The following is a 13,796-nucleotide window of genomic DNA, read 5'->3' as shown; positions in this document are numbered from 1 at the left end:
GCATCTATGGTCGCCAATTTATTTATACTACATATATTTTTTTATAATTTTATTATTTATTATTATATGAAGCATTTACAGAAAAATTAAGAAAAAAGCGACCAGCTGATATGGTTTGCCATCCTCTTTTAACATACATATTCAGTTCCCATCACATATTATTCCTAATCTAGAAGTTTTTACCATTTTTCTTAGCAAAGTGATTGTTAATACATATGAGAATATGATCTATTAAAAGAAGATATTCTGTTATTATCTTAAATGATATAAGGTCAGTCCCCTTCATAAATTGGCCCTGACCTAAGAGTTACTGCTGCCGTCTTGTTAATACCTATGAAGTATAGTTTGTCATCCTCTTTTAGCATATATATTGGCATACATATTCAGTTCCCATCACATATTGATCCTGATCTAGAAGTTATTACCATCTTTCTTAGCAGAGTAGTTGTTGATACATATGAGAGTATAATATATTATAAGGATATATTCTATTATTGCCTTAGATTATATAAAGTCAGTTCCCTTCATATATTGGTCCTGTCCTAAAAGTTACTGCTGCTGTCTTCCCCACAGGAAACCAGGAGAATACTCCACTGTTGTACTCATCCTTCAGGTGGTCGCAGAAAATGAAATTGTGTTTTTTTCCATAGTAGAGTGTTTCTGATTGTCCTTCTGTCAGGGCCAAAGAAGTCTCTTACTTGATTCTTGCTTGCAGTCGCCTTTGAGTAGGCTCTGTATACTTTATCTATCTGGATCTCTTCCTCTGATCGCTCAGAAATATCTCCTGATAGCTTCCTGGGTGCTGTCGCTTTTGAATAGACTCTTTTTATTTTGCTGATCCAAATCACTTCCTGCTCTAAATAGACTTCCAGGTTTTCGGTGCTTTCCTTCCTTAAATCTGTTTTCCCAAGTTCTTCAAAGGTACTTTGAGTTTTTACATCCCTAGCTCTCTCCCCCTCCTGTTGATTAACTTCCAAACATTGAATTTTCGTTTGATTTATTGTTGGCTGAGCTGCGTCATCAGCTGCTCTCTCCAGACCATCGGCTCCGTCCAAAAGCTCCCCCTTAATCCCACGGATTTCCTTTTCCAGCTTATTGACTGCTTTCAGTATCTTTGAGTTTCCTTCGCATAACAAATGGAAAAGCTGTGCCTTAGTTAATTCTTCCATAGTTCTAGGCAGTCACAAACTATAAACAGAAAGTCTCGTGAGGTCTCGCGGGAGCACGAGCGATCTCCGTATCAAGTCAGCTTCCCCCACTGAACTTTCACCAACAAAACTTCAAAGCTCTCTCTTTGTTTGGTTAGTGGGTATAATTAGCTGGGAGTCTCTCACTCGACGAAAGAGGGAATTCACTTGTAAATTGGTTGGGGGGGGGGGAAGAGCTTGTGGGAAAAGAAAAGGAAAAGCCAGAAAGCTTTCAATCCTTACTGTTGTAAACTTCAACTCCTGTCAGCGCTCCTGTCAGTCTGGTAAAAGATGGTCTGGGAAGAATGTAGGGTCAGCTGGTCGTTTCAAGCTTAGAAAGTTGTTTGCGACAAGGGCGCCATCATGACCTTGAGCACACGCCGCTGTTGATCCGGAGAGCTCGGTCTCCCTACCTCCCCACGAATCTGTAGGACCCTCAGGATGCCGTTCCCGGTCCCTGGGGCGACTGGCGAGCAGATTTGCGTATCTGCTCAGGTCTGCCAGGTGCAGATGCTCCTGACCCTCGGCATGGCTTAAGAGCTGGATAGAAGTCCAGCAATTACGGCGCCATCTTCAGTCGACTCCTCTATTTATACTACATATTGAACAATCTTGGCTATGCAATGCATCTGTAAATCTTTAGAATCAGTGTACCTTTATTGACATAAACTGTAAATCTGTATTTTTGTGATATATTATTTTTCGCTAGCTTTCTTGACAGCATATTTTTAGTTTTGGTGAATTGTAATCATACTACTGAATTTTAGTCTTGGCTTAATTCACAGCATCCCACCATTATATTTATGGCAGAATTTAATGAACAACAAATTGCCTTTTTGGAACAAAGGTCCATGTAACGTGAGAGATTTTTAGTGGTTTCCTCTTACAGGAAAGAAACTGATCAAAACACCCTGCTACATTTTAAGTCCCTGGCATATGAAAACTAATTTTCCAATTGGACAGTTTTGTCTTTCATTTATTTTATTATTTGTTCTTTAACTCTTGACATTAAAATTTTTGTTTTGGGATAATTTTATATCCCAAAATGTTTCTAAGTCTAATAATACAGGGAGAGAAGTTTCAGGTCTGGACAGCATAAAAACAACAACATCAGCATAGCTTCTTAGGTTAAACTTTTGTTCATCTACCTTTAGAAAAACTTCTCCACAGTCTACCAGTCAAAGCATTGCTTGTAAAAAATTCCATGGAATGTTGTCAAAATCTTTTTCAGCGTCAAGAAAAACAAAGGCAGCACCTTTGTGCATCTTAAAAGGATATTCGATTGTGTCTTATTGGCATGAAGCCTATTTGGTCATCATGAACCACCTCAGCAATACACTTCTTAAGTCTCTCAGCTAATATCTTAACAAAGATATTATAATCCACATTTAAGAGATAAATCTGTAAGATTGTGGAGTAGATGAGTCTGCACCTTCTTTGTGAATCAGTGTTATAGAAGCATGTTCCCATGCTTCCAGAAATATGCTATCCGTGTTTTCAATCATTTCATTGATTAGTTGATTAATGGGTGCTTTACCAGATTTCATCACCTTAATTGCATCATTAACTTTTTGTACCATTTCTTTGTGAATTAATATGCGCTGGTACTCTGGAGAAAACCTCTTCAAGGGAATATCTTTTAGATATTCCATCTCCGGACTGAGATCTTTATCATTCCAAATAATATAATGTTTGGAAAAACTTTTACTAAGCACTGTTGGATGTCCTTTGTCTGATATTTTTGCCAATTATTCTTCATGCATGTGTTTGAAATTCTTTTGTTTTAAAAAGTCTATTTTTTTCTTCATCTCTTCTGTTGCAAGCAAATCTCTTTGATGTCTCAAAGATGTGATTTGTGTCCAAACTTGTTTTTTTGATGTTGCTCTTTAAGTTTTTGAAGTTGGTTAGTTATAAAACTCAAATCTTGCCTTTTATTCTTGATGGCAGAATTGTGTCAGATTAAAATCCCTCTCATAAAAGCTTTACTTGCTTCCTAAATTATTGAGGTATTTACAGTTGGTGTGTTATTAATTTGCTAAATTTCTTTAAGATCTGCTTGACATTTTTCCAGTCCTTGTTTGTCATCTAGGATATGGTCATTCATTCTCCTTCTCACACCAATTCTTATATAATTCAATTCAATGTCAAGGGGATTATGATCTGCATATGTATTTGGTAATAATTCCACATTAATCACTCTGAGCAACAAACTCTTCAATAGCTAGAATTGATCAATGCTTGAAAAAGATCTATGCCCTTCTTAAAAGAATATATACTTCTGCTTTTTTGGGTTGAGTTTTCTCCAGACATCAGTTAGTGACAATTGTTGAAAATTCAATATAGCTGACTTTGGCAGCTTAGCTCTGACTTTCTTATATGATTTTTCCTAAAAGGGGTCCAGGACCACATTAAAATCTCCAGCCAAAATTACTTCAGCATCAATAAATTCTGGGTGCTTTTCCCATTAGTTGACGCATAAATGTTCATCAAAATTAAATTCTTTCCCTCTGGTAATTGAAGTTTGCGAATAATAAATTGACCATCCAGATCCAAAATCTCAGGTTCAACTTAAAGATTGAATTTTTTTAAGTATATCACCACTCTTCATTTTTTTTACTTTAGCAGCCACCACCTGGGTTCTTCCTAACTTCTTCGCATTCAAACCTTTTTCATGTTCCCGTTTGATATGTTTTTCTTGAAGGTAAATTATATCAGCTTGTGACTTCTTGAGTTGATTGAAAAACGTGGATCTTTTATTTGGTGCATTTAAACCATTGACACTGACTGACAGAATCTAGATTCTCTCCATGTTTCCTCTGCTTGTGGATTAACAATTTTAATTGGTGTTCAAAGGATCTGGTTGCTGTTGATCTGGATGTGGTAGCTGGTCTGGAGGTTGTTTGGTGAACATTTGCTACTTCTCTTTTTTTCCTCCTAACTCCTATGAAAATCGGTTTGCTAATTGTTGAGCTTGTTGGAGAGTTTTTAACACTTGTCTTCTTCCTGGTAAAAGAACTCCGAATGCAAAGGGAGTTTCCAAAAATATCTAATCTCTTTCTGTATAAGCTTCTGTCATTAAAAATGAAATTGTGCTCTTTTACAGAAGATTTAATTTGAAAGATCTTGAAATATTCTGATTTCTTGTCCTTCAACTATATGGCCCATTATGCACAGAGTGGAAGGTCCGCATTCGGGGTGGAATGGTGGCGGCTAAAATCACCAATTATGGACGCTGCAGGTGGCAATCAGGCGCAGAGTCAACTGTCTTCCAATCAATCCAGGCAGCCAATCCCCTTTCTCCATATTTTGAAGCCGTTTAAATGTCCCACAATATGCGTCAACACACACACAGATGGGAAAGAGAACTGGGGAGGGGAGCTTGCCCATTCCTTCCCAACCCCTTTTGAAATCTCAACTCCGGCTTAGGCTTCTTCTCCCTGCACCCCTGGCGAAAGAAAGATGTGGGCAATAGTGTAAAAATCCCCTCCCCTGGTCAGTCATGCTGGATCATGAAATCTTCAGTGTCATCAATGGCATGGAGGGGCAAGAGTTTCACTTCCTTGAGGACAACAAGATCTGGGGTCAATCTTTCCTCCCCACAGCATGGTTTTTCAGCATGACCCAAAAGACGCGACTATCCACAGGGATGCACCACATTACCCTTCAGTGGAGCTGCATGAGTTCCAAGCACCCTGGCAGCGTCCCACAGGCTGCCTTCTACTTGAACCAGAGTGTGCGCCCCATCCCCATTGCCTGTAATGGACTCCCTTCTCTACCTGGTCCCCTACCCAAGCTCCCGGTGTTTAGGGTATGGAGGATGATGAGCAAACTGCTCACCTTCTGAAGGTCCTAGCCTGGCCTTTCCTGGGCACGCCCCCCCTCCACCCAGTGCCTGTCTGGTCTTTATACATCACTCAGGGCACCCTCACTGCCTTCTCTCCCTCTGCCACGTCTGTCTCTGTTCCAGGTTGTTGCAGCCTTCAACATTACATATTTTGCATCCCAAAGTTAAAGCTGAAACCGGTGCCAGAGCAGGCAGCTGGTCACCTGCAGCAGGAGAGGGGGGAGGAAAGGCAAATTCTCTGGGCAAGCCTGGGAGCCCCGCAATCAGCGCAGCACTCCTCAACCGGGCAGTTCTTTCATTTCTGGCATTGCCTGCATGCTTGTCCACCTATGCGTTTCTCCAGGAAGTTTAAAAAAAAGAAATTGCTGTCCCCGAGAAAGGGAGGCGGGTGCAGTTGCGGGATGTTGGAGGCAGAGATAGTGCTTCTTCGCCTCCATACCTTCTTTGGCTGGTGGGCTGCTGGTTGCTGTCCATTAGCTAGCGCTACATAGGTTGGTGAATCCACCTTTTGGGATTCACCAACTAGTGCTTTAAAATGGAGGATATAGCTGGCTGGTTACTGCACAGGAGCTGCATGTTGGCGACGTCATATGGAGGGGCCAGAATATAACAACAAAATGTAAGCATTTCACTACATTTAAAGGGTGTGAAAATTCCCAGTGTATCTCTCACATAGTCCCTCCTTCCTAAAATACTTGTTTAACTTGCCCTTATTAAGGAGAGTGTCAATTGAATTTAAAGGGTTTTTATAATGTTCAACTTATTAAGGGGGAGATTTCGACTGGGATTTAAGTCACAGTTCATTCAGTCCAAGAGCATCGGCATATGGTTTTCTCAAGTTGTCTTCTCAGAGTAGTGAATCTCAGTCATTTAGCTAAAAATGGAAAACAAAAACAACAACAAAAAGAAAAAGGGTAAAAGGAAAGAAAAGAAAAAGTTGGTGAAGAATAGTGGGTGGCCGTTGCCTGGGCCCTGCACACAGGGGTCTTAAGATCCAGAGGATTAAACCTCCACAGGTTAGCTGAGGGCCTCTGATGCCCCCATAGGGCTACTGGAGGAGATAGTGGTGGGGACTCACGCGTCTCCCCCATTTCTGCCAGTCACCCCTGTGATCTGCCCATACTTGGTTTAGAAGCTTGCAATGAGTAAACTTAATGAAACACCAAAACGGAGCTCTTCTGCCAGGCTTTTGGTTGATGCCGGGCAGCAAGGGAGATCCGCCCCCCCCCCCTCAAAAATTTGGCGATTTTTTCTTCCTTTTAGTGGGGTTATGGAAATTGGGTTAGTTTGCATGAACCTGGCCGCCATTCTTGTCTTGCCTTGTTGTGATTATTGTACTATGTTTTATTGTTCTTATTACTGTTTTTAGGGGATTGGTTTTATGTGACCCGCCTCGATCTAAATTAAAGGATAATAACAATAACAACAACAACAACAACAACAACAACAACAATAATAATAATTTTGCCCTATCCCCTAAACACTGGGATTTCTTGACAGCCCTGGGAGAGATTCCAAAATGGGTGGGAGTTAATTTTTTAATATTTTTGAAAAGTTCTTAAACAGTTATCAGGTGATTGACCACATATGTTCATGTAGATCCCTGCCAAAATGGCCAGTGATGGGTCTGGAGGGGATGGGAATGGGAGGGCCCTTCTGAGGGCTTGTCCACAGCTATGTTTCTTAAACATCTTCTGGGTTTTCTTGAAGCCTGAAGAATATTTCAAGGGTTTCTTAACAGTAAGAGGAGAAATGCTGCCCTAACTGGATAGAATGTATGGGAAACGAGAGATGTCTATAAGTGAAGACCTCATCAGGGCTTCTATTGAAGTTCTGCATATTATCCCCAAATTGTTTGGGCTGGGGGAAACTACTGTTAATCTTTTTTTTTTTTTACACTTGCTCTTTCATCTCTTTTACTTTCCAGCAGCGACATGGTGAATTATATATACCTCTCCAGCTTCCCGAGTACTTCCTTCATCAAATATTTTGTTCATTCATATCAGGGCCACTATGCCTGCGTGACAGATAATGAGGAGGTATGACTGTTTCTTAAATCCCGGGGGCTTCTTGACACTCCAGGGTTTCCTTAATGGGTAGGAGTTTTTATATATCTAGATCTAGATAGATCTAGATCTAGATCTAGATCTAGATCTAGATATAGATATAGATATAGATATAGATATAGATATAGATATAGATATAGATATAGATATAGATATAGATATAGATATATTGCTTCCGGCAATGCTGGCTCATAGTAGTTTACGACAGTTTAAAATTATAATATTCAGCAGCTCAATATCCTTCAGCTGACCTCCTATCTGCTGGCCACTCCCTTTGAGCAGCTGACAGGCAGGGATCAAGCGGACAAGTAGTTGCAATCACCCATCTCAGCAACTTGTCCACTTCGGTTAATGAGAGCCACCTGAAGCCATCAAACGTCACCTCCAAAGGCAGCCAACAAGCCTCCAGTTCAATTACTGTACCAACCGTGGCGGGAAGGTCGCAGCAGAATGACAAGACTTTATCTGCAAAATAGTTTGCTAATGCCTCACAGCACTAGTCCAATTTACTAAAATTTTGGCGCCCCTCTTCGAGAGCGATCAAGGACCGAACTGCCCTAAACAATTGTGCCAAGCAAGAGCTAGTGGTTGCAATTTCCATGGCAAAAACATCCTGTTTTGTCACTTTCACTGCCAACACATCTGCCCTTATAAGCATTGAATAAGATGCTCTTGTTGCTTCGTTGCGAGTTTTCTGCCACACTCGCTTCAGTTGTCTCACTTCCCTCTTCCTCTCCCGAAGCTCCCTGGTATACCAAGGGGCCCAACTGAGGCCAGGGTGGAGAAGACCTCTAGGGGCAATCTCGTTAATGGTCATCATGTGGGACTGGCAGTCCTTTACCAGCGCCGTCAACGAGTCACCAAGAGACATCAGGTCCCGCAGAGCAGGGGTAGTCAACCTGTGGTCCTCCAGATGTCCATGGACTACAATTCCCATGAGCCCCTGCCAGCGTTTCCTGGCAGGGTCCCATGGGAATCGTAGTCCATGGACCTCTGGAGGACCACAGGTTGACTACCCCTGCCGCAGAGCATTCCAGAAACCAATTGGATTCATGAGTGGGCTGAAATATGCCCCTCGCCCAAATAGGGAAGGGATGGTATCTTGAGCTGAGCCCACATGGTGTAGTGGTCTGACACAGAACAACCTCTATCCAAGCACCAAAAATCAAGTTGAGGGTGTGGCCCGCCTGGTGGGTGGGCCCAGCAACAAACTGCGAGAGCCCTAGTGTCGCTATGGAGGACTCCAGGTCTGAGCCATGTCTTGGAGATGGTGCATCCATGTGAACATTGAAGTCCCCCAGGACTATAAACCTGGGGTATTGCAACACTCAAGTGGCCACCACCTTCAGCAGGCTTGGCAGGCCATCTGGCAGGGCACTGGCCAGGTGGTACACCAGCCAGATAGCCAAACCTTTGACCGAATCCCATCCAGTGTTGACACACTCTACTCCACTGATTTGTGGCGCTGCAAGGTCCTTGTAGGAGTAAGCCTCCCGGACCACAATTGCCACCCCTCCATGGATCCGGGATTGGTGCAGGATTGAGAACCTAGGTGGGGCCAGATCTTTCAAATGACTGTCCCCCCCCCTGCACCTAGGTCTTGATCATGCAAACAAGGTTTGCTCCTGACTCTGCAAATAAATGTAGTATCGAGGCCTTGTTTATTGACCTTGCGTTGCAAAGCACCAAAAACGGATCCTCACTAGCCTCCACCGTCACACATCTGGGGATGGGACGGAGATTAGAAGAGGAGTGAGCATGCCCAGGGCCACAGCCGTGTCTCCATATTAGTTTGCAGTGTTTCTATTGTCCCATCTCCGTCCCCCATAATATTGTCCCTGGCCCATAATGGTTGGGATCCCAGCTTCAGTCATGCCCTCCCCCAGTTGACAAAGCATCCTTCTGCATGCCCTCTGCAAGCATGGAGACATCAACACCCTAACCCCACTATCTAAACCAGCTACCCACCAACTAGACATTAAATCTTCCTTACACCTCCCAGCCCTTTTACAACCCCCTAAACCTCCCTACTCTACCTCCCCCCTTCCTCTATATTCCCACCAGCTGATAGCTAACTCCCTGAGGTGGAAGAGCAGGGTCAGATCTCACCTGCAAAGCAGACCTACAGACCATCCCCCAGTCTTTACCTGAGTCTAGCCCTCCCCCTTTTGGCCCCCCTCTAACCACCCCTAGGATCCTAACAAAAAGGAGAAATCAGCAACAAAGAAATAAAAGGGGGGAAAGGCTCAACCTGCCAGCTCCATTGGGCTCCAAATGGCTTCGAGTGCCCCACACTCCTGGCTCGAAATCCCATGCCCAGCCTGCGCCCTGCCACAGCACAGCCACGCAGCCAGGGGGCAGCCGGCAGTCTAAATTATGTTAGTCTTTAAAGTGCTTCTGGACTCTGGCTCATTTCTCCTGCTGTAGGCAGACTATCTTAACGTGGTGTTGGGATTAAAAGTGGCAGCTTCATAACCCCACTCCTCCACCTGCAGCCAGCTGGGTGACCTTGGGCTTGTCACAGTCCTGTTAGAAGCTGTTCTCACCAAGCAGAGCTCAGCCCCATCCGCCTCACAGGGCATCTTTAGCGGGGAGAGGAAGGGAAGGCTCCTTCGGGCAGTGAAAAGTGGGGTATAGAAAACAACTCTTCTTCTTAACACTTTGTGGTTGCTGTTTTCCAATTTTCCTCCAAGGCTTCCTCAGTACTTTTTCTCTCGTTCTAGATCTGGGTCTCCATGGAAGGCAGCTCGCTGCTTGTCAAAGTGTATCCATCAGATCCTTGGAGACTACACAGAACTTTAGAGATCATTAGAAAGGCAATAGAATATGGGGATAAGGAGGCCATCATCAGTGTTTTTTATGACCGAGATGGGCTGAAACAGGTGGGTGCATTGCAAGGGTGGCCAAACAATGGTTCCCCAGATGGGACTACAATTCCCATAAGCCCCTGCCAACACCACCTCTGGTGTATTGTGTATTGGTGTAAGTTCTACTGGTTGGGTAAACTCAGGGGCCTGCTAGAAATTAATTATTGGACATGATGACTGCTGCTTTCAGGCCAGCCGGCTCACGGCAGTTTACAATCTTTAAACCCGACCTTAAAGGAGTAAGGGCTCTGTGGGAGGAGTTAGGGTGGGACCCGTCCGGGATAAAAACTTGGAGAGGGCCAATCAGGGGGCAAGTGGCGCGCCTCCCTATTGGCCACTTGGCCCGCCCCGGACTCCGCACCCACACTCTTTCCCCATATGGTTCGTTGCCGGGAAAGGAGCAGCCCTGCACCTTTCCCGGCAATGAACCATCACCCCTCCCCGTTTCGACTCCCTGCCGCTACGAACAAAGACTCCCCTCGCCATGGCCCCACCGCCCTGCACCCACCACACGAACAGACCGCTCCCTGCCCAGCCTCTACCGTGCCGAGCTGCTCCACCGCCCAGACGTGCTCTCAGAGCCACACCGACACCACTGCCGCTGCTGTTCTGCCGCCACCCGCGCGGCCCGCAACATGGCCGCCCACCTCAGGCACGCCTGCGCGACGATGAACCTCCCGGCCGCTGAGGAGCCGCCGCCCGACGGTCGGCGGCTTCCCCACCATGCGAACCCCGGCCCTGCTCATACCTTCTGGAGGGAGGGAGGGAGGCTTATGGAGGGGGAGGGAGGCTTCTGCGGCCGCACCAACGCCGCGGCTGCCCTCGCTCGCCCGTGCACGCCGTCCTTAGGGACTCCGTGCGGCCCGCTGCTGCCAGCTAGCCGCTGCCAGCTAACGAGCCGCAGCAAGGCTGCTCCCAGGGCACAGAGAAGGCTTTGCAAGCCTTCGGGGTGGGAGGGGGTGCTGCCGTTGGCCTTCTCTGCTCACGGGGCGCAGAGAAGCCTTTGCAAGCCTTCGGGGTGGGAGCTGGGGCGCCCGCCGGCCTTCTCTGCGCCCCGGGAGCGGCCTCGCCGTAGCTCCCGGGACGCAGAGAAAGCTTTGCAAGCCTTCAGGGACGAGGGCCTAGCGCCCATTTTATTTACGTATAAAATGGGCTTTATTTCTAGTAGGATAATAAAACCACAATAAAATCACAATAATCAGTAATGAAACCCTGCCCATTCAGCTCAAGCAAATTAGCCTGGTTCCATGCTTCAGGGTAGGTGTTGAGATGTTTAATTATTTAGATGTTTAAAAATTACAGGCCATCTAGTCCAACCCCCTGCTCAATGCAGGGTCAGCCCTAAGCATCCTAAAGCATCCAAGAAAAGTGTATATCCAACCCTTGCTGGAAGACTGCCAGTGATCTTCCTTGCCCCGGCCTCAGCCAAACGCCTAGTGGAAGAGATCCATTTTGAAGGCTCTGCAGAACAGCGACAGCTCCAACAGGACCCTCAGCTCATTCCACCAGGTAGGGGCCAGGCCCAAAAAGGCCCTGGTTGAGGCCAGGCATGCCTCACGGTTAGAATTCACAGAGCTGTACGAGGGGCACAGCTAGTTAAACAGTCCCTCAGTTGAGGAGGCACCACAGGCTGAACCTAAACATCTAAATAAGAAGGAATGGATAGTTCCATGAAAGAGGCCACCGGGTGTGCTGCAGCGGTGAGAAAGGCGGATTCCGTGTTAGGGATTTTGGGATTGTTGCGAAAGGGATTGAGAATAAAGCAGCTGATATCGCAATGCCCCTTTATAGATCTACGGGGTAGCTTCGTTTGGAATAGTGTGTACATTCCTGGTCACCATACCTCTTAAGCCAGGATTCCTAACCAGGGATCCGTAGATCCCTGGGAATCCCTGGGACCTCCGGAGGGGGTCTGCAGCCCTTCCCCTCCTACCTTACTAGACTTGGCCACAAGCTAGGGAACTGGCTGCTTCCACCCAGAGGGCTCAGTGGTTAAGCTGTGGGTGTAAGAATCTAAGGGGGAAGTCGGTTGGGTTGTTGTATGGGGGTCTGGGCTGTCTTCTCGTCTGTAGTCATTTTTTCAAGCCAACATGACACAGAGCTGCCGTAGCAGAGAGCAAAAGGAGGGCAAAGGGTGCAGGGGGTGATGTCACCTTCAGTGACATGTCCCTTCTGATGGGCGTGGCAGAGAGGCCTGGCCAACTTATAAGAAAACAAACAGACTACTTCTGGGGATCCTCGAAGACTGAAAATTTATTTCAGGGGCTCCTCCACAGTGAAAAATTTGAAAAGGAGTGCCCTAAAAGAATGAGATGGCTCAAGCAAAGTAATCTGAAGTTCAGTAGTTCAAAGATGGAGGTCCTATGGCTAGACAGGAAGGGTCCTTGCAAGGAAGCACACATGCCCAACCTGGATGGAATTCAAATATCAGCGGCTCTTTAAGTATTTGAAAGGTTGTCACTTGGAGGAGGGCAGGATGCTGTTTCCGTTGGCTGCAGAGGAAAGGACACTTTGGGCTTATCCTGCGTTGAGCAAGGGGTTGGACTAGATGGCCTGTATGGCCCCTTCCAACTCTATGATTCTATGATTCTATGATATTGTTCCTAAGGCTGTCTTTCTTTCAGCATAGCTGATATTCTGCTGTATGTGATGTTGTTTGTTGATCACACTGGTTTGGACCCTGTGGCGGAAGCATTCTGTGTAGAGGTCTAGTGTGGCATCTGGTGTGGGGGGTGTCCATGTGGAGTCTTTTTTCTTGTAGCGTTGTTTTGTTTGTATGTGATGGCCAGCATCCTGTTCTTCAGTGGATTGGAGGGAAGGTAGATTTGCTGCAGTAGATTCTGTGATGGAATGGTGTGTAGATGTTATCCGTTCTTGCTTGTTCTGCTCACATGTATGTTGAAAGAATTCCATTATTATTATTATTATTATTATTATTATTATTATTAGTAGTAGTAGTAGTAGTAGTAGTAGTAGTAGTAGTAGTAGTAGTAGTAGTAGTATATTTGTAACCTGCCACTCCTGAGAGGCTTGTGCCGGGTTACAGAAAGTCCAGCTAAAACCCCATTAAAACCCATAAAAATGGATAATCAACAGTACAATAACAGCATATCAACAACAACATGGCAGGAACCCCCAACCCCTCCCCCACCCTACTTGAAGAGGGAGGAGGAAGGAGAGATAATAATCACAGATGGCATTTGACATTAGGTGGAAGCATCAGCATTCTCCCTTCAGGTTCCCTTTATCTAACAGTGGCTGACTCTTGCTAAAGACACAGTCTACCAAGTGTTAGGTTCAGGATGGACAAAAGGAAATCCTACTTTACACAGAGAGTGGTTCAGACATGGAATTCATTGACAGAGGACGTAGTGATGGTCAGAGGAATAAACAGCTTTTTAATAGATAAATTCATGGAGGATAAGTCTATGAATGGCTACTAGCCCTGGTGGCTGGGGGGAAACTCCACATTCAGAGGTGCTAATCTTTTGAACATCGCTATGAGGAATGGTCTGTCCATGAGGGCAGAAAGCGAAATTCTTATCAGACAAATTTTCATTCCTCTCATGGGTGGCAGTTTATTTGGTTTACCTTGAGTAATAACATGAATCTTTATTGGCCCTAAGTAATGAAGCCTTCATTTTGTAGTCCAGGAAAGTTTATTTGTCATAGTGAGAATTTATGGTTAAAATGGGATTATTTAATTTATGTTTACATTTGGGTATCATCATCATCATCATTATTATTATTAGCAATTATTATTACTAGCAATTAGCAGGCTGGTGATCCCTGGCCCCAAGGAAGCACGCTTGGCCTTAACCAGAGCCAGGTT

At 45.3% G+C, this 13,796-nt stretch overlaps 1 protein-coding gene across 4 annotated transcripts in view; it reads left to right on the top strand.

Moving 5' to 3' along the window:
- The window catches only part of LOC143837076 (cation channel sperm-associated auxiliary subunit gamma-like), a 114,082-nt gene that overhangs the window by 49,632 nt on the left and 50,654 nt on the right, over positions 1 to 13,796 (top strand). For all 4 annotated transcript variants that reach the window (XM_077336530.1, XM_077336529.1, XM_077336532.1 and 1 more), the window contains 2 exons: positions 6,959 to 7,070; positions 9,821 to 9,979. In XM_077336530.1, the coding sequence (XP_077192645.1) occupies positions 6,959 to 7,070; positions 9,821 to 9,979 (271 nt within the window). The remainder of the gene's footprint in view (positions 1 to 6,958; positions 7,071 to 9,820; positions 9,980 to 13,796) is intronic.

Source organism: Paroedura picta, chromosome 5, assembly GCF_049243985.1.
Source record: "Paroedura picta isolate Pp20150507F chromosome 5, Ppicta_v3.0, whole genome shotgun sequence".
NCBI lineage: Eukaryota > Metazoa > Chordata > Lepidosauria > Squamata > Gekkonidae > Paroedura > Paroedura picta.
Note: the sequence above shows the minus strand (reverse complement) of the source record. Positions and strands in the feature narration are given on the sequence as shown.